This window comes from Pteronotus mesoamericanus, unplaced genomic scaffold (genome assembly GCF_021234165.1).
Source record: "Pteronotus mesoamericanus isolate MK-2021 breed Mesoamerican mustached bat unplaced genomic scaffold, CSHL_Meso_final contig_33, whole genome shotgun sequence".
Lineage (NCBI taxonomy): Eukaryota > Metazoa > Chordata > Mammalia > Chiroptera > Mormoopidae > Pteronotus > Pteronotus mesoamericanus.
Window position 1 is genome coordinate 3,301,907 of NW_026555135.1, and position 19,798 is coordinate 3,321,704.

Consider the following 19,798-nt stretch of genomic DNA (forward strand, 5'->3'; position numbering starts at 1 on the left):
TGAACAAACAGAAGGGTCTCTAGGTCCGATCAGTGGTATTTGTCACGTGCTGCCCTGGCACTGTGGCTTCTGCTATGTCCCTCCTTTGAGGTGGTAAAGACCTCAACAGCAGAAACTCCCTCTCCTCTTTTGCTGTTACCCTACAACTGGCTTGTTCAAACAGTGCCCAAGAAATCTGTCTTTTCACTGACATGTTTGTTGCCCCTACCCCTTCCCTTACCCCCAACATCCAATAAGTCATTCACCACAGTCCGATAGATCGCACCACCTCCTGTGCTCTTCTCTAGCCCAGGCCTTTCCCGCCATTCCCTCTACCACTGCCCTAGCTCAGGGCTCACCCCTTTCACCTGGGTCCCTCCTGCCGCTCCTCATTGCCCTGTCCACCTCCAGCCCCTCCCAGCCATTCCCACTATGGTTGGAGGGCTTTAAAAACTAATCTGACCACTGTCATTTCCCTACTCAAAGCCATTCCAAAAACTCCACTCCCACCCCAACATCCCAAGAGTGACACTCAAAGGCTTTCATAAGATCAAGCCCAGCCTCCTGTCCCACCGCTGCCTGAGCTCCAGCCACTCCAGATGCCCTAGCCCTGCCCCAAATATGCTGGCTTTTCTAAGGCATTATAATGTCTGTCCTTCTGCCTTCCATCTACAAAACTACTCATCAGAGTACAATGAAAATAATTTTCAAACACTTCCTGTGTGCCTGGCATTATGTTACGCTTTTTTTCATACCTAACCTCATCTAGTTCTCAAAACACCTCACAAAAAAATAATTGTTATTATTCCCATTTTACAGACATGGAAACTGAGTTTCAAGAAAGGTAGAGTCAAAACTGGACTCCAGGTTCATCTGATTCCGAAACTGCTGTGCACACCGCCTCTTCCGAAATGCACCTAGTTCTAAGACAAAGGTAGGGGGTTTTCTCTTCCCTAGAACTGCTGCCAGTATGTTTGTGCAGCCAACACCTCCTCCACACATCACGGTCACCACCAGCTTGAGCAACCCAAGTTGAGGCCTGGGCTAACTGGGCTGTATTCCTAGCACTCCGCAGTGTGTAGATAGATAGATGCTATGTGAGGTTTCTTAATAAACAGATGGAAAGTTAGAGGCACCTTGGGTGATTTAGGAGCCCAACCCTAACCTAAGTAATCCCTGATGCTGACAAGGGGCGAGGCCGTGGCATCTGGAGCCAAGGAAAGGCCTTGCCAAAAGAATTAAAACACTACACCCCGGTCACAAGCCCTTGGCCTGACCCCCTGCACGTGTCGGTTCCCACCTCCCAGCTCACGGTCCAGCAGTCAGGCCGTACCAATCTCCGCCAGGGAGCGACAGAGGGGCGGACAGAGGGGCGGACAGAGGGCGCCGGAGGAATAACCAGGCGCACCTCTTGCAATGAGGATTAGACCTCCACGCCTCGCCCGTCTGCCCGCTCATTTGCGCGAAGCTAGGGGTTCGGCGGAGCAGAGCCCCAAGCACGCTCCGCGTGTCAGGGTTCGAACGCCGGCTTCAGCCCCGCCCCCGCCCGCATCGGGCCCCGCCCCGTTGTGAGGTTATAAAATGCAGCGCTCCGAGTCGCCAGCGCAGTGGCTGCTGCTAGGGCTAGGCTTTCGGCAGCTCCTCCCACCGCTGAGGGCCACCCACCGCCAGCTCCGGAGCTGTAGCCGCGCTCGCGTCAGCGGGGTCCCCAGGCTCCCGTGCTCGGCGCGAAGCCCCGGCCCCGGCGGCTGGGGCATGGGCCAGGGGCACAGGGTAAGGCGGCTTCCCGCAGAGCCGTTACCTGCACCGGCTTCAGCATGAAGACCTTCATAGCCGCGTACTCCAGGGTCCTGCGAGGTGAGCACCTGGCCCGGGCCGCCCTTAGTGAGAGCTCTAACGGAAAGGTCTGTGTTGTCACGTGAGGGGTCTCGGTGATCGGGTGAGAGTCTGGGAGATATAAGTTGTCACCACCAAGGGGTCTGCATGGCCTTTCGGGCTTTCTTCTCTTGGGTTTATGAAGCTGCTAGAAGGTTTTCAGGCAAAGCTGTGATGAAGGGCTCCAACAGCCAGCAGGAGCGTGTTCTTACAATGAGGGTATGTTGCTGGAGGACTGGCCACTGTGCAGGTTAAGGACCCAGTCCCTTTTCTTTTGGGAAAGCTTGCCGTGTCCCCCTCCGCCCCCGCGCGGATCAGCTGGGTCTGGGATCAGGGAAGAGTAATGGTTACCTAGTCTGATCCAGGCAGCTTGGCGTGGTAGTCAAGTCTGGGTTCATTCTCCACTCTAGCACGCCCCAGTATTTGCAACCGCTGTTACATCACTCTCCTTGCCCCAGCTTGTTTTTCTCATCTAGGAAATAGGGGCGATACTTGACAACTCCTCTCCAGTCCCCAACATTGTTGGTGGCCGCAGGCAGTTACTCCCCTGAAACAGCCATCAGAGAACATGCCTGACTGGGACAGGTGTGCCCACACTGCCCTCTGTCCAACGTCCACCCTCCAACCAAGGCTCTGGAGCCCACTCGGAAGCAACTGTGGGCTTGGCACACTTAGAAAGTGGGCAGAAAACGCTGTGACCTGCAGTGTGGCCCATGCCCCTGGAACTGAGGCCCTCAGTGTATCGGGCAGAGCCGAGATGAAACGCCAGAGCTTTTCCCCCTTGAGGAAGAGCATCCCTTCCACCTCCCACACAACGCTCTCCTCCCCCCACCACGTGTAGTTGGAGAAACTGAGGTTGGAGAAGTGCATGACTTGCCTAAGATTTCCTGAACAAAAATGCCTTAGCCAGGGGATTAAACACAAATCCAGGAAACTCTGGGACGTCATCAGAGCTGTCCTGGTCTGAGTGTATGTCTTGCCTGAATTTCCCTCCTTCCCTCCATCCCTCCCTCCCCCTAAGTCTTTATTCTGCTTGCTGAACCTGTCCTACTTAGGACTTCTCTTTAGTAACTAACAGTTGCCTACTCCACCCAGCTTCATTGTAAAAATAAAACATGATAATTATTCGAATTTTGAAAAGCATAGAAAAACAAGATAAAATTTAAAATTGCTGGTATTGACTATCTGAAGATAGCTTTCTCTTGCCATTTTAGTGTAATCTTTATAATTTTATTTACGCATATTGTATAGATAAAGTTGAGGTCATGCTATCGGTATAGTTCTGAAACCTGTTTTCTCCCACTTAATGTTACATCGTGAGTATTTCCTTCTGTTACTCAAAAATCACTTATAATACTCTATTGGCTCTGTCGCCCTGGAGCTGTATCACAGTTTAACCGTGTCTTGGGCATTGTTGTTGTTTCCTGTGTGATTGTTGCTATCATTGTTTGCCCCTCTTGGTCTGGGTGCTGCTTGCCCTTGGAGAGGTTCTGAGCTGCTGTCGCTGTCTTGAGGGGCAAGCAGCCTGAGCCGCCCTGTGCGCCTGGCCCAGTAGCCTCTGACCGCCCCTTCTCTCACTGAAGAGTGCTGGTCCGTTCACGGTGCCCTTTGAGGACCCGTAAGAAGGGAAGGAAGGGACTTACCACATTCATGCTTTGAAAAATGCTTTTGTCCCCAGGAATGAGCCTGGGATGTTCTCTGTGCTAGTCCTTCCTGGTGATCTCCTTCCCTCACCTCTGCTGTCCACGGGCTGGGAACCGTATCATCCAGGAGCCAGCGGCCCTGACGCTTATGGGTTTGACTTAGAGTTTGTTATTTAGGAGGACTTCTAGGGGATGAGTTTGACCAAGTGACTTAATATCGTATCAGGAGCATTTTCCCCATGTTGTTAACAGATCTTGAAAATGCTGTTTTGTTTTGTTTTCTAATTGGCTGCAAAAAATTCCATCCTGGGATGTAGCAAGGGATGGTATGAAATGCAAACCAATCAATTTAACTCTCTGGGATCTGCTTTGATGAAAGACTGGGTGGAGTAGGGGAGGGTGCTGAAGCAAATTTTGTGTTATCTGGGCATCTCTATTAGACCTGCTTTCTAGCTCCTTGGTTTTTGACAACACTCTCCAGTGGCCTGGTTTGCCTCTGTAGATAAGGCTCCATTGTTGTGAGGAGGTGAACACCCTGTTAGTGGCGGTATTCAAGGAGAGACCATGGATTCTGTGAAGAGAAGTCTTGCAATGGGTGAGAGATTGAATAGTCACCTTGGTTTCTAACTCATTGACCAAAAGAAAAGGCCAGCTATGGGAGCATGGGTAGGTGGGTGTCTATTAGGAGGGAGGCGGGAGTCTGTGTTGATGTTTTCTAATCTCTGAAGGACTGCCTGGTGTTGGGGTGGAGGCTGCAGAGTTAGTCGCGCCTGAATCCCTGCCTTTGCCCCTGGATGGGAGGTTCTTCTGGTTGGAGCCCTGTGATGCCTGTCTCTATCCCTAAGGTTCAACCGATGACCCAGCATGAGATGGTGGCGGCCCCAGTGACATTCTGAGCTGATTTGTTTTGTGTGGCTCCAAACAGCAAGACCAGTAGTTGGGGTGGGTTTATGGGGGCAGGTTTTGCTGTAAAGGAGGAATTCTTTCTAACAGCAGTTAAGGACTGCAGCAGGCTCTGTGTGGGTGGGGGGAAGTTCCCCATCACTGCGGGTATGCAGGCAGGCATTTGGTAGGGAGGTGAAATTAAGAGGCTAGATTGTTGGGGGATAATTCCAGAATTGAGGGTTGGCAGTTACCTAACTCAGTCCTAAATGGTAGGATGAGAACGTCACTCTGATGTTCCCCTCTTCCCTAAGTTTTTGTAGCTTTCCCCCTCCCCTGTCCCACTTCCTCACTGCGCAGAGGCCACTTTTGGGTTGTGATACCATTGGCTCATCTGGGCTGGGAAAGAAGGGCCAAGAGTAATATTTACTAGCAGGTTGGGTGAGTCAGTAGCCAGTGTGGAAATCCTGCCCCATGCCCCTCCTCCCACCTCCACATACAGCAGCAATACTTGAGTCATAAAAGCATAACTATCTGTTAACACCGAATCTGGCCCAGACCTTAAGTTGTATATGGGACCCCGAGGGCCCCCAAGATAAGGCACTGGTCCAGAGTTATCAAAGCCAGGATTAGAGCCCAGACCCATCTCCCAGTCTGTGACTCGCCTCCTTAAACCAAGGGAGAAGTGTGGGGAGGCAGCAGAGGGCGGAGCTCAGGGCCCTGGCCTTTGTAGGTGCTCAGCAGCTTCCAGTTTTCACGATGTGCGTGGTAGGAAGCCCCTCCCCCGCCCCCCAGCTTGCCCTGATGGATAGAGACACCATGAGCCCTCAGAGCTTTGATGCCAGGCAAACTGGCAGTCACCCCTCAGCCTATTTAAACCTTCCAGACTCTTCCTTGTGGCCATGAAACCTCCTGTGAGCAGCTCCACTGCTTCATGACCTCATCTTCTACCGTGCCGTGCTCCAGAGCTGCCAGCGCGGTCTTCCTGTTCCTGCAGCATCCCTCCTACTTCAGTCCTGCCCGCCTCCCTCAGGGGCTTTGTGTGTGCTGTCTTGTGCCCAGATCTTCGCACGGTGGCCTCTGGTCTCCCCTCATAGGCCTTTTCGGACCACGCATCTAGAGAGCCACCCCTAGTCACTTCACCACATCTTGTTTTATTTATTTTTTTATAGTCCTTATCATTACCTAAATTACTATGTGGACTTATCTGTTTAGATCATTGTCTCCCTGTAACAATATTAGCCCCTTGGGAACAGGGAACTTGTCAGTCTTTCTCAGTGTGATGTCCTTGGCACCCAGTACAGTGTCTGGAATGTAGTAGGTGACCAGCAAGTATTTGTTGAGTGAATGAATCATTAATGCGTCCTCACCCCTCCTGGGAGCTGCCCTGTTCATCTTGGCAGGATGCTCCATGTGATTGCACATTCTTCAGGCCTCCTCTTTGTCTGCCTGTGCTGGGGCTGCAGCTGTTCCCTGCCCTGGAGACACCCACAGTCTCTCGCAAAGCTGCCTCTAGGGCTGAGTGCAAAGTGGGTGGAGCCTGGCTCGCCATGGTCCCCATCACTGCTTCCAGGGCTCCGAAGCCAGAAAGCTAGAATTCCAGCCCTGGCTTCCCCCGGGACATAACGGGCAACTCACTTCCCCTCTGGGGATCTCACTCCCACTGTAATATAGGATCGGGAAACTCAGACCCTCAAGAAGGTGAGCATGAATGGAAAGTGCTTTGAAAGCCAACTTGCGACACTCAAGTTAGTCCTTGTCATTTATTCTTTGTGACACTGTACAACAGACCCCCAACACAATGGAAAGTGGCAGGTGGTTCTGCTCTGGGACATCCAGGAAGCTTCACCACGGTGGGAACCCTTGGGTTTATTGATGGAGCACCTCCTGTGTGTTAGACTCTGGACTGCACACAGGTCGGTCAGCCCTGGTCTCTGCCTTCGAGGAAGTGAGACTGGGGGAATGTACACAAGATGGCAGTACACAGTGATCCACACAGTGACAGAGAACAAAGCAAGAGGAGCTGTGGAGGCCTGGAGGTGAGGGTGGGGCAGTCAATCATTTTGCACTCAGGGAAGGCTTTCTGGAAGCAGTGACATTCAGTCTGGATATTGAAAGATGAATAGGCATTAGCAAGGCTGGAAAAAATATTCAGGTACAGGGAACGGCATGAAGGGAGGCATGAGACTTGGGTGGGAGGGGTGGTCTGGCTGCAGGGCCTGCAGCCACCAATCCGGGCTGAAGTCCTGGTGTGTATGCTAAGAGGCAGAGACAGGCTGCTGGATCCAGGCCTGGGTGGCTCATTGACACCCATCGGGGGTGGGGGGAAGGAAAATTTTGCACTCAGTTTCTTGGCCTCCACCACTTCTGGGGGCTCCTGATATGAAGCTGTTGCTAATAGATTTGAGGGCCTGGGGCTAGGAGTCAGGCCGGGGGTCTGTTCAGCCCCTATGCAGCCCCTGAACTGCTGTGAAGCCTCAGCGAGCCACAAGGCCTTCCTGACTCCTAGTCCCCACATCTGTAAAATGGGCAAGAGCATCATAAGAGTACCTACCCAGGTTATGCTGCAGACCCAAGGATGCTAAACTTATGAACCCTTTGGATAGATCAACAGAAGTAGAAAATGGGGATTCCTTTCATTATCAGAGTATATTTAACAGCCCTGAACAAAGGGCCAGGAGCCTCACTCTGCATCTGCTTCCCCGGGGAACTTGGGCAAGACCCTGCCCTATTGGGACCTTGAGCTCCTTGCCAGTGCAGCGCGGAGGGCTGGCTGGGAGGGGCTGCCTCAGGTTCACTCCAGACCTGCTGTAGAAATGATTCCGATTCTGCCCCGGGCCATTAGGGGTCAACCTCCTTCCCATTCTTGTTCTCAGTGTGTCCTTGTGAAAAAGGGCTTGTGTCCTGCTTGAGGCCCAGTAAATGCCCCAGAAGAACTTAGCTCCCCACACTTGCTCATATGTTGTGAGAGGGGCCTATTTTGAGAACTCCTTGGTGACGTTGGTACAGGCTGATGGTGTTGCCATGGCAACCCCTCCCACTTCAGTAGCTATTTTTTTAATGTGTCGGAAGGTGGGGGTGGGGAAAGCGGGCCATTGGGGTCCTCAGCTATCACCTTGAACAGTCCTGGTTACCATTCCAAAGTGCTAGGAATGTGGAATCCTAAGAGCCTCACTTCCTCGACCTCTCCTCCCAGGACTTTCCCTACTTCAGGAAACCAAACACTTGAAAACTCAGGTCTCTGGAGTAGCCCATGGAGGGGCTTGTAGGCTCTTTAGAAGGATCTCTTGTTGATAAAAATTCATTAGTAGATTCTAGCAGAGCACAGAAGGCCCAGGTTGTCAGAACTTCAGAGTTCAACTGATCTTACCCAAACTCCTAATTTAGTGCCAGTGAGGAATCTGAGAACTAGAGAGGCTTGGAGGAGGCCCAGGGTCCCGCATGTCTGTGGATGCTCACAGTGCCCGGCTCCCTGCCTGTATCCTGCACGGGAGGCCCTGAGGACCAAAGGCAGGAATCCACTGAGCCCAGGCGGCACCCTGAGGCCAAGCCAGGAGCTTTCTGTCCGGCACACCCCCGCAGGTGTGCGCTGGCTTCCCCTTGGGCCAGATGTCCCAATAGGCCCTGCTTTAAGGACCCTAGTTTGCAAAACAGAATCCTTCAAGTGGGAATTGTTCGTCCCTCCAGAAAAGAACTCGGCAATATGTTGGGACCAGGTAAACAGCTGGCTAGTGGCCTTGGGGCCCTTAGGCACCAGCTGCAGTTGGTGGAAGGAATGGAAGGGGGTGGGAGGGTGGGTGACAATCTTCCTGGCCTTCGGGGTGGCGTTCAGAACTCCTTGGCCTGGCATCCCTGGTCCTTCATGACTCCCTCTTCACTTTCTCACGTAGACTCACACACTCTCACAGTCTTCTTGTTCCAACCTGGCTGAGCCACTTATAGTTAATTCCTTAAACTTATGCTCTCTCCCTTCTAGGCCTTTGCAAATACCATTTGCAGGTCTCTGGTACCTGGGTCCTGACCTTGCACCTGCCTCCTGGCAGTCTGGCAAACTCTTACTCACCTTTACATCTCACCTGACCCATTACTTCCTCCAGGAAGGCTCCCTGAGAACACCCTCCAGCCTGGGTTGGAGGCCTCCTCTGGATTCCCTGGCTCTGGCTTAACCTTTTGTGCCTAATTGTTCACAGCCTTGTCTCCTGGGGCTGCCATAGCTAGGGTGGGTGGCCCTGGGGCAGAGCTCAGCCTCCAGCAGGTGCGGATCGGGCAGCACCCTCCTGCAGCCCCTGGCATATAAAGCGTACTTAGAAAGCACTTGTTGAATGCATGTTAATGTTTGGACTCAGTCCTCTTCCTCCTTCTAGAGCCTTCCACTGTTACCCTGCCTTTAACACACCTCCTCCAGCTGGAAGAGACCTTTGCCTTCTGATTCTCCAGAAAGTTCCATTTGACCCTCTGTCACAGCCCAAGTCAGTCAGCTGTGGACTGGGCATTTCTCTGTTCTTGTCCAGGCCCTTTTTGTTGATCTCATTCCCCTTGAATGTCCAGTCATTCAGCCAACACGGATTGAGCACCTGCTCTATAGCTGACCCTGTGCTTCGGCTCAGGGGCCCAGATAAATAAGACATGGTCCCTGAAAACAAATGCACACTGTTTCTCATAATAAGAAAAAGCTGAATAGAGGGAGGGATGAGGTGGGGGTACATGGGGTGGGCGGAGGAAGGCTTCCCCCAGGACGGGTCAGCCCCGACTGGCAAGGAAGGCCTCCAAGGGGCCGGCACTCAGCTCCAGGCTGGTGCTGAGCCCGTGGCCAGACTGCACTTTCGGGTGACAGAACTCTACCTGTGGGGAGTGCAGGCAGGGACACGCATGAGGGAAGAATTCCTGGAGGGAAGGAATGTCTGGCTGAACATGTGGGAACGTGCGGAATGGGGACAGGTTAGTATGCAGGTCTTACAGGAGCCCAGCCCTGGACTTGGACTCCAAAATAACAGGCATGACCCTTCGGAGTCGTGACTGACCCTCTCGTCATTGCATGTGCGGAGTCCCCCCGAAAGCTGCCTGGAGGAAAGCTTGCCTCTGACCTTGAAGGTGGAGCATTTCTTTGGCACTTGGCCTAGCTTCCTGGGCCTCTCTGGGGTTGGAAGGGTCAGTCAGGGTTGTCAGTATGTCCGTCCTCTGCCTCCATACAAACTTGTGCCCAGTTCTTTAGACTAGCTTCAGGTGACTTTCTCATTTTTTTTTAGCACCTGGTGTCCCAGTGCAGCTGGGCCCCAAAGGCACGTCTCCCTGGGGTGTGAGGAGGATGCCTTCCCCACTCACAGAGCCCTTACAGGCTGTTCACGTGTCTACGACCTCACTGGCATCTTTCTGGATCTGTAACAGACGTGCCAGACACTGTTTGGGCCTTTCCAGAAGTTGTTTGGATTCTTCACAACAATCCTGAGTCGTAACTAAGATGGACACTGAGTCTCAGGCAGGGGTAGGGACTTTTACAGTCTCACAGCAGGTAAGAGGTCAGAGCCAGAGTCTCAATCCCAAGTCTGCTGATGCCAACGCTTCTGCTCCAAAGTGGGACAACTGTTGTTATACCCATTAGACAGGAGGGGACACTGAGGCTCACTTGATAATTACCTGGCAATCACACAGGTCTTTCCTTTTTATGAAGCTCTTGCCTATGTATTATCATTTATTCTCACAACAGTGTGCCGAGGTAGGTATTAGCCCCATTGTACAGATGAGGAAACTGAGACTTGCACAGGAAGTGACTCACTGAGGCGATGCCTCCTGTGAGTTAGGGGCTAGATCCTCCTGCTGTTGGGCTTCCTGTCCTTTGCATCGTCCCCAGGGTTGGTGCACCCTCACCCCACATGTCAGTATTGAAGGTGGAGGATTCAGAAGCAGTGTGGGCTGCCCAGGGACACGCCCCTTGTGCTCCTGCCTCCCTTTGGGGGCTGGCCACGCTCAGTGCCTCCTCTCCACAGGCCAGAGAGTCCTCTTGCCCCTCTCTCTAGCCCATCACCCTACAACTATTCGTCTTCATAGCCATCATCACAGCCTGAAACTGCATTATAGCTTTATCTCTCCTTCAGCAGAATTTAAGGCCCCTAACAGGGGAGGCTTCGTGTGCTGCGTTCACTGCTGTTTCCCCAGGGGCTTGGACAGCGCTTGGCACCTCCTTAGTGCTCCCCACTTCCGTCTTATCTCTGGCCCCCTCCGCAGCCTCGGGGAGCAATTTCTGACTATTCTAGCCCTTTCTGACTTCCCTATTCTCCGCTTCATTTGGGGTAAACGTGAACCGCTGTCCCTGGGTCAGAGAACATTCTCTCTGGGCCTGCCTCTTTACAGCTCCCTCTGAGTCACGGTGGCAGTTGCCCCCAACCACGGTGCCCCCTTTCCTCCTATCTGCCTCCCAGACCTTGTCCCCGGGGCCCTGCCAAGGCCTCCCTGCCTCCTCGGAGGTGCCCCTGCCACCACCTTCACTCTGCTCCCTCTTCTCATAACGCACAGCTTTGTGATTGCTCGTTATTAATACCCCTTCCCGCTCTGGTCAATGGTAGAAGCAGTGACAGTAGCTATCGTTTAATGGCATAACAAATGCCAACTGTACCTTCCATGCATTTTCCTCGTGTAGTCTTCCCAGCAACTTTGTGAGTTGGGATTATTGTCCTCATTTAGCAGGTGAGAAAACTGGAGCTGCGAGGGGCTGGGTGACTTGCCTGAGGTCACAGAGCCATGCAGGGGCAGAGCTGACCCAGGGCCCCTTTTCAGATTACGGGGATTAGAGGTCAGACCCTGCCCCCTCAGGCTTGTTGGAGAGGGAACCGTTTTCATCAGCCCTGGGTGCACCTCCCTGGCCACTCCGCTATCAGATGTTGGGCAAGGAGGTGTCCAGACACACCCGTACCCAGCTGTGCCCAGCCCCACGCTGCGCCTGGGGCCCAGGAACGTCCGGTCCCCCGTGCTGGGAGTAGTCCTGGTGTAGCCCTTGCAGCAGGAACTCGGTTTGTAGGACACATGGGTGGGGGCAGGGGTTCACATGCCTCGCATAGCCAGTCTCCAGGAGAATGTCCCCACTAAGCTGGGGCACAGCAGGCAGCCCTCCCTCAGCTGGGCAAGTGTCTCTGGAGTTTGGGTGTGGACTGGCTTGGTGTGGGGACCGGCCCTCAACAGCGTGGCATCATGGAAATGAGGGACTCAGAGCCCAAACACCTGCCTTGAGTCCTGGTTCCCCTGACCCAAGCAAATGGCTTAACCCCTTTTGGCTTCACCTTACCTGAGTTTCCTTCTCCGTGAAATGGGGCTGCCCATCCCTGCCTTGTCCGCCTTCCTGGGAAGTGCTGTGGACAGTGAAGCCCCTGATAGGCAGGAGGGGAGGGGATTCCTTTCTGGGTGTAAGAGTGCTGCTCCGGGCCTCCGGCAGCTCCACTGCCCCCACCCTCCCCAAACCTAGGAGCGAATGAGCTGTGTAAAATAAGCGGTACCAGGGAGCAGCTATTTGAATTGGCTGTTGGGAACTTTTCTCTATGGGACTAGTCAGCTTACTCAATGGCCTGCCTTGTCTCCCTCCATGAAAAAAAGACATCTCTGGAGGTAGGGGCTCTGTTCCCCTCCCAGGTGGGAAAACTCACGCTCACGGAGGGAGAGAGAAGCTGCCCCCGTTCCCTCTCCACCCCAGCTCCAGCGTCCTCAGCGATGGGGCGGGGGTCTTCTTGGCAGGCAGCCCAGTCTTTCGTGGGCATTCAGCCGCCCTGGGGCCTTGTTCATTCATGCAATAAACCTCCATGTGCTGCTTCTGTCACGGCCCTATAGAGGGCCCTGAGCACACAGAGGAATCGGGCCCCAACCCTGGCGCCCAGGAGACACTGGCAGAGGAGGATGGCCAAATAAACAGACAGCGGCTGCAGTGGGACTGGCGCGGGCGGGTGTGCAGAGTGGGTGGTGGGCCGAGGCAGGCCAGGGGAGGCCGGCAAGGGGGCAGAGTGGAGCTGGAACTCGGCTGGACACTGAGGCTCCCTGCTGGCCCCGCCTGGGACTGGGTGTGAAGGTGGCAGTGGTGGCACCTGACTGTAGCATTGGCATTCAGCTAGCTTCAGCTGGACCCCTCCCAGCCACAGCCGGGCCAGAGGAGGGGCTGACAGCTGAGCGGTGAGGGCTGGGCAGGCCTGGGGGTACCCAGCAGAACTCTCACTTCCATCTGCGGGGCAACTTTACCAGGGCTGTCACAAGCTGGCAAGTGTCTAGGCGGTGTCTTCAGGAGGGTGGACACCAGACTGCAAGCGGTCAAAAGACTGTAAAGTCCATCCTCCCCATCCCCATAGTATAGATGGGGAAACCGAAGCCCGGAGAGGTGAGGTGACTTGGCCAAGGTAACACAGCGATGGCACAGCTGGGACTGGAACCCCAACACGGCTACCACTCAGCCTATCGTACAAGATGCCTGCCCCTGGCCTGCCCTCTGAAGGAAGACAGGTCCGTCGTTTTCCCCTGTCTCCTCCTAGCCTTCCCCTACTTTGTCGTGGGGGAAAGACAGAAGGAACATGAGGGACCTGTAGCATAGGGACAGGATGCAGTCCTGAAAGTTGGGGCTGAATTGAGCCCAACTCTGCCACCCTAGAGGCAGACCTAATGACCTTGGCCATGTCACTTCCCCAAGCCATTTTTACCACCATCAAAATGGGACAGGCCAGCTCCTGGGGCCGGGCTCTGTGGCCGGCCACGTCGGAATCTTGCGGCAGGAGCCAGCGGAGCAGGCCCAGGCCTGAGGAACGCAGTGGTTGCTCCCTCCTGGACTCCCACAGGGATACCTGCCATTCCTCAGTGGACCTCACATTTCCCACTTGGTTGCAGAGCTGGCTGTGGGCCATGGCTGGGACCGGGCTGGGCGAGAACAGCCTGGGTAGTATGGAAAGGCCTGGCTCTGGCTGAGGTGCTGAGGGGCTTGCGGGAGTCCCTTACGCCCTCTTCTCCCGGTCTGGGTGAGGGTTGGACAAGGTGGCCTGCAGTTCCTGCACTCTGCCCTAATCTAATTGTGAGAGACCTCTAATAAGCTTAGCAGACCCAGGCCTCTGCAGATGTTTCAGTGGGGGATATGATACCAATGCGGAATTACTATGGGCCTCCTCCCACGCAAGCAGCAGAGCTCCACATAGTGGTAATGACCGCAGCCAGTTGACTGGCCCTGACACAAAGGCAGGGCCTTGACCCCAGCGCCCTCCTTAAGCTGTTGGCCTTGGGGTCCTGTTTGCAGTAGGAAGTGGTCAAATAAGACAGCATCTGATGTCCTTCCCTCCATGGCCTTGTTTCCTCTGGCCGGCGAAGGTGGAGGCCCCCCGGCTCCTCCCTCCGCCCCTGCTCCCATCCCAGACTGACCCTACCTGAGACTTTGGACTGAGGACCTTGTTAAAATGCAGGTTTTGATTCAGCATATCCAGGCTGGGGCCCCAGATCCTGCATTTTTAAACAGCTTGACATACCACACTTCGAGTAGGAAGGTGCTAGAGTCCATTCTGCCTTCTCTTCAGCCAGGGCACCCAGCCTGCCCCAGACCCAGAGCCAGGACTTGCCTATCCCACAGCCTGCTCTTAGCTGCCACGGCCCCCGCTTCACTTCATCGGGCACAGCTCAGAAGGCAGGCCAGCTGCTAGGGGACGACTTGGAAGACCAGCCCTTGGATCAGGGCTTCAGGACTGCGCTGGGGCCTCATTTCCCTCCCCCATGTGCCTCCCCAGGCCACTCCCCATTTCTGAACAGATTACTGGGTCCTGAGCACAGGCCACCCTTGGGCCTGCTGTGTCCCATGGGCACTTGGCACCTGCTGTGGGGGAACAGGTCCTGAGCAAGGGGCGGGTGGGGCGGGGGGAATCCCAGACTCCTACCCTGGCTCTACAGCCTGGATAAGCCAGTGCGAGTCAGTGAGTGCTCTTCTCCTCAGTCTCCCGATGGTCCAGATGGGTGATCTAGGTCACTCCACAGGTTCCTCAGTCTCCAGGATGGGTTGTCAGGAAAGTGCGGAGGTGGAAAAGACCTGTGACGGTGAGATTTTTATATAGAGAGGGTGAAAGAGCAGTTTGGGACGAAACCTCTGGAATGCCTCTGTGGCCCAGCATCCTCAGTTGCCTGTGTGAACTCACATACTGCTACCTAATAGATGCTGCTGAGTGCCCAATATGTACCATACCCTGGGGATATGTCAGGGAGCCCCCAAGGTCTTCCCTGGGGTCACAGCAGTGAGTGGGACCAAGATTTGGACTGGTGTCTGACTCCTGCAGTCTCAAGCCCCCTCCTGCTGATCCATCAGAACCAGGTAAAGAGGACAGGACTCATACGTCTGCCTGGTGTTCCTCCTAAAAGTCAAAGCAGTTGTTGACTTTCAGCTGATGAGAGTTCTGTTCCTTTCTAAACTCTGTTGTGATCTTGTTGCCCTGTAGGTTTTGAAGAAATGCAGAAGCTTGAGTGTAAGCCTCTAACCCACTCTCCCCCGCACTCCCAGCAGTAGGCCAGGGTGACAGGTCATGGGACCCTCAAGGGCAAAATGGTGATTTAGTGCGCAGGGCCTTGCAGAGATGGGGTGTGAAGGAATGTTTAACTAGAACACAGTAGGCACTCAGCGAAGATGTGTTGAGCGAAGGACCTGCAGTTGGGGTTCGGCAGACTTGGGGTGTAAAGTGGCCCACTCCTTTGGTCCAGCTGCTGGAAGGAATGGGATATGGTTTAGGAACCTCGCCCATGTTCCCTCCCAGGGCTGCCTTTCTTGCTGTCACCAGGCTCTCTGGTCCCACTGTCCCTCAGTCACTGAAGTCCAGGGTGTCATCCTGGGGGCCCAGCCGCAGAGATAATTAAGGGAACACATCTTGTCTTAACGTCCAGGCTTGGCACTTGCTTGGCAGCGAACATAATTGCAGCCCTTAGTGTCCCGGGCTGCCTGAAGCTCCGCGGCTGGCAGGTCCTTTGCGGAAGCCAAAGCTCAGGCCTGATTCCTTTCTGAGCCCCAAGCTCTGGGCACTGAGACGAAGCTGAAAGTATGAATCCCTCTGGAGATGTTAGTGGTTGTGGTGTTGGTGGTGTTGGGGTTGTGAGCAAGAGTCAGCTCCTTTGAAAGCGTGTCAGTCCTGGGGATAAAAGGGGGTGCGATAGGGACTTGTGCTGCTCAAAGTACAGTTGGAGGAAAAAAAAAAAAAAACATTGCAAATTGGGTGTTGAAACTCTGTCCTTGGCCTCACAGACACAGATAGCAAAGGTTAAATATTTGTGCTAGATCAAGATAAAGGATGGGGACAGGAGTTGGGTAGGGGTGACAGGAAGGAGGGGAACTGGAGACTATGGGGAGCCTCCCCCCTAGCCTCTTTGGCTGCCTCATTTGGTCTCCAAAATGATCCTGTGAGGGGACACCATTCCCACTGGGTATGTATAAAAATTGGGGCACAGGGAGGCACATAACAACAGGCCAGAATTTGTAGCTACTGGGTGGCAGAGCTAGGATTTGAACCTGTGTCTGTCTGATTTTGTGGCCCATGCTCCTCTCAGCTCTAGGAAGGTGCCTGTGGGAGGTGGGTTGGTGCTGGGGACTCTGGGGCTGGAGAGAGGGGCCAGCAGGCTGACATCTGCCCTCTGCTGCAGGCACTGGCTCCAGCATCCTCTCCGCCCTGCAGGACCTCTTCTCCATCACTTGGCTCAACAGATCCAAAGTGGAAAAACAGCTACAGGTCATCTCTGTGCTACAATGGGTCCTGTCCTTCCTCGTGCTGGGTAAGCCGGGGCTTCAAGGGCGAGGGCAGGCAGGGGCCACCTCCCCAGCAGAGGTTAGAACAGGAGCTCTGTTCCGCAGGGTGAGGGCTAAGGTAAGGGCATCCTCCCACTTACCACCTTTGGGGTCCCCTGTCCAGTGCTCTACCCCTAGGCACGCGTGAGGACTCCATGAGTTTCAGTGGGAGGTGATGGTATGGTTCCTGTTTTATAGATGAGAAATCCAAGCCCAGAGATGGTACACAACTTGTCCAAAGTCACACAGATTTGAAATCAGGTCTGTAGGACCCCAAAGCCTCTGTCCCCCCGCCCCCCTCCCCCCCCCCCCCCCCCCGCTTCCCACTGACAAACATTTTCTGGCAGGCATGTTGCTTTGCCTTAGTGTGCTTAATGCTGGGTTTGAGTCCTGACTCTACCACTGACAAGCCCTGTGCCCTTGCACAGGTTCCTTGAGCTGTCTGCAAGTTAGTTTTCTCATTTTGAAGGTGAGCAAAATGCTGCCTAATTCTTGTGGCTTTTGTGGAGATTCAAGATAAGGAATGAGAGCATATAGCACAGGGTACAGTCACAGCGAGCCCTCACCCACCTCCTGCTGAGCACAGTTCCTGGCTGCCTCCTGCAGCCCACCTACTGCTTGCTCCCTCCTCCCTCAACACCGCCCACACCTGTGCTTCAGTTGCTGCTTCTGCAGGTCCAGGTTGGGGCCCTCATTCCCTGGGTTGCCACCCAGACCAGGGTCAGGACATCGTGGAGTGTGTGGGAGGAGGAAAGGGCTCACGCCTGGACTAGCCCCTGCTCTCCCAGCAGCCTCTTCTCTTCCCCAGACCCCTGCGTCTCCAGCGTAATAAGTGCCTCTCGCAGAACATGGGTAGACAAACCTGCTGCAGAGAAGCATAGAGTACATTCCAGGACCTGTGGGCGAGTCCCTCTGGGTGACCCACTCTTCAGGACTGTCCAGTTTGATGGGGATTATCAGGAGTTACCCTGTCAGCGCTGAGCAACTGTCCTTCCAGGAGGCCTGGGGGACTCTGAGACTGCATTTCCAGGGTAGCTCTGGGCAGCCCCCGTGCGGGGCAGAGGGAAGAGACAGGAGTGCTGTTTACCAAGCGCCCTACAGTGTACCAGACACTTGCTGGGTTTTTCTTGGACTTCCTACTTCACAGGTGAGGAAATATAAACTCGCAGAGGTTCAGTGAGGCTGGGAAGTAAGACTCGGACACAGCTCGTCTTCACCTTTAGGCCCAAGAGCAGACTACAGGGTGTCCATGAACCCCTGGCATGAAATGCAAAATTATATGTGAGAGTATATGCACACTTTTCTGGGGTGAAAGGCGATTGCTGTCCTCATATTATCTTTTTAAATTAAAAAAAAAATTTACTTACTGATTAGAGAGAGAGAGAAACATCAATTTGTTGCCCCACTTCTTGATGCATTAATTAGCTGCTGCTGGTATGCGCCTTGACCGGGGATCACACCCACAACCTTGGCGTATCAGGACAACACCCTAACCAACTGAGCCACCTGGCCAGGGCTGTCCTCAGATTCTTATAGCAACATACGGCCTCAAAAAGATAAAGAAACACTGGTCTGGGGAATACAGCAAATTAAACCAGGTCCCTCAGGGCTCAAACCCGCTTCCTTGGCCTGCATTCGGCTACTTATTTAGAATCTTAGAGTGGAGGGCACAGTGTGGCCCCTCCATTTTTAGACAGGAACTAGGGGACCAGTAGGGGTAGAGCCTTGCCCCGAATCACATGGGAAGGAAGAAGTGGGATCAAGAAAAGACCCTACAGGGTCCAGTCACCCAGACCCCTGCCTCCTCTGATGTGTCAGCTCCCTTAGTCCCCGTTTGCACTGAGAAGCTGCCACTTCCCCTATCTTAGTGGGTCAGAGCTTGGCTAATGGGGAGCTGAGCAGCTGATAAGAACCACAACCCAGGCAACACACGACAGGCCCCGGCCCCAAGCTGCAGGTTAACAATCCATCAAACACAACCACAGCCCAGAAACCAGCCCAGCATCTTCCCAACACCTTCATGTATGTGGGAGCCCAGCCTGGTTGGATGGGCGGGTCTGCTCAGTGGCTGCTAATTACTGCCCTGAGCAGCGCTGCCTCTCCCTCCTGCTGCCACCCAAAACTGCTGGCAGAGGCTCTCCTGGTGCTGCAAAGGCTGCTGTGGCCCCATCAGCCTCCCTCTGGAACAGTGAGACTCTTCACCACTTTTCTGCCGCAGACTCCTCTGGCATATTCTGAAAGAGGCTATGAACTCTTCTCAGTGCCTTCAAGGGTGTAATACAAAGTACATTGGATTGCAAAGGTGGCCACTGATACTGAAAATTGATGACATTTAAATATAAATAGGCACTCATTAGGAAATCAAATTAGCCCTGGCCGGGTGCTCATTTGGTTGGAGCTTTGTGCCATGTCCAAAAGGTTGCAGGTTTGATCCGCAGTCGGGGAGAATACAGGAGGCAACCAATTGGTGTTCCTCTCTCACTTTGATTTCTCTCTCTCTCCCCCCATCTCTTTCCCCCTCCCTCCCCGTTCCCCTCTCTCTAAAATCAATGAACATATCCTCAGGTGAGGACTAAAAAAAAAGAAGAAATCAAATTAGACACACAGTAACCCATGTGCTTTTTATTATTACAGTAAATGAAAAGCTCTGGCAGCAGAAATAATCATTACTCTAATTCTTTAGTGATTAGAATAAATGATTTTCAAGATACCTGCAACTGCTTTAAATGTGATATAAAAATACCTTTGTTTTCTTTTTTAAAAAGAGACTTTATCTTACCTTTTTTAAATTTATTGATTTGAGAGAGAGAAGAAGGGAGAGAGAGAAACATCAATTTGTTGTTGCACTTATTTATGCATTCATTGGTTGATTCCTGTTTGTGCCCCGACCAGGGATCAAACCCACACCCCTGGCATATCAGGACGACGCTTTAACTAGCTTTAGCTACCTGGCCTGGGCCAACACCTTTGTTTTCTATTGTTGTCACTGTCAACAGTACAGCTATTACTACCGTGGTCTGTTACGTTAGTAAATGAAGGAAGCACCAAATTTACATAAGAGATGCATAAAAATTAAGATGTCACCTTTTTTTCCTATCCAAGGCCATGGATCTTTTGATTGGACACCTAACTATGTGTTAAGTCCTCTTCACACATCACCTCATGTAATCTTCCCAACACCCTGTAAGGAGATTGAGAGGCAGGGACGGGCCGTAGCCAGTGAGTGGAAGGGCCAGGGCGTCATGGAAGAGCATATGCGTGCTCTTCAGGGGCTCTCTGCTGCCTCACTGTCCTGCCCAAGGGCCTCAGGGACCAGAGTTTTCAATCACGAGCTTCACCATGATGTCTGGGGAGGGCGGGATTGTGTAGGTGGTCCTGAGCCTTCCACAAGTGAAGCCGGCAGGGCCTTTGAACAGTTGTTTACATCTCGTAAACCCCACAGCGCTGGTTCCTGTGCAGCCCTCTGACCTACGAGGGTGGAGCAGGGAGCAAAAACTAGCATTGCCAGAAACTAGGGTTGTCTCTGAGAAAGGAAGGTCATTTGGTGGGTTTAGTTCATTTTTTGCTCAGTAAACCTTTCCTGTGTTGGTTGCTGGGCCTGGAGGGGTTAATCTGGGCGGGCAGCGGCTCCTGAGGGGCTCAGGGGCTCAGGGGCTCA

General features: G+C 53.6%; 1 protein-coding gene across 1 annotated transcript in view; it reads left to right on the plus strand.

The window, feature by feature from the left end:
• Window positions 1-1,586: 1,586 nt before the first annotated feature.
• DGAT2 (diacylglycerol O-acyltransferase 2) overlaps window positions 1,587-19,798 on the plus strand; it is a 32,591-nt gene continuing 14,379 nt past the window's right edge. Inside the window, exons 1-2 of the mRNA XM_054576287.1 lie at window positions 1,587-1,836; window positions 15,999-16,127. Of these exons, the coding sequence (XP_054432262.1) occupies window positions 1,797-1,836; window positions 15,999-16,127 (169 nt within the window). The 5' untranslated portion in view covers window positions 1,587-1,796. The remainder of the gene's footprint in view (window positions 1,837-15,998; window positions 16,128-19,798) is intronic.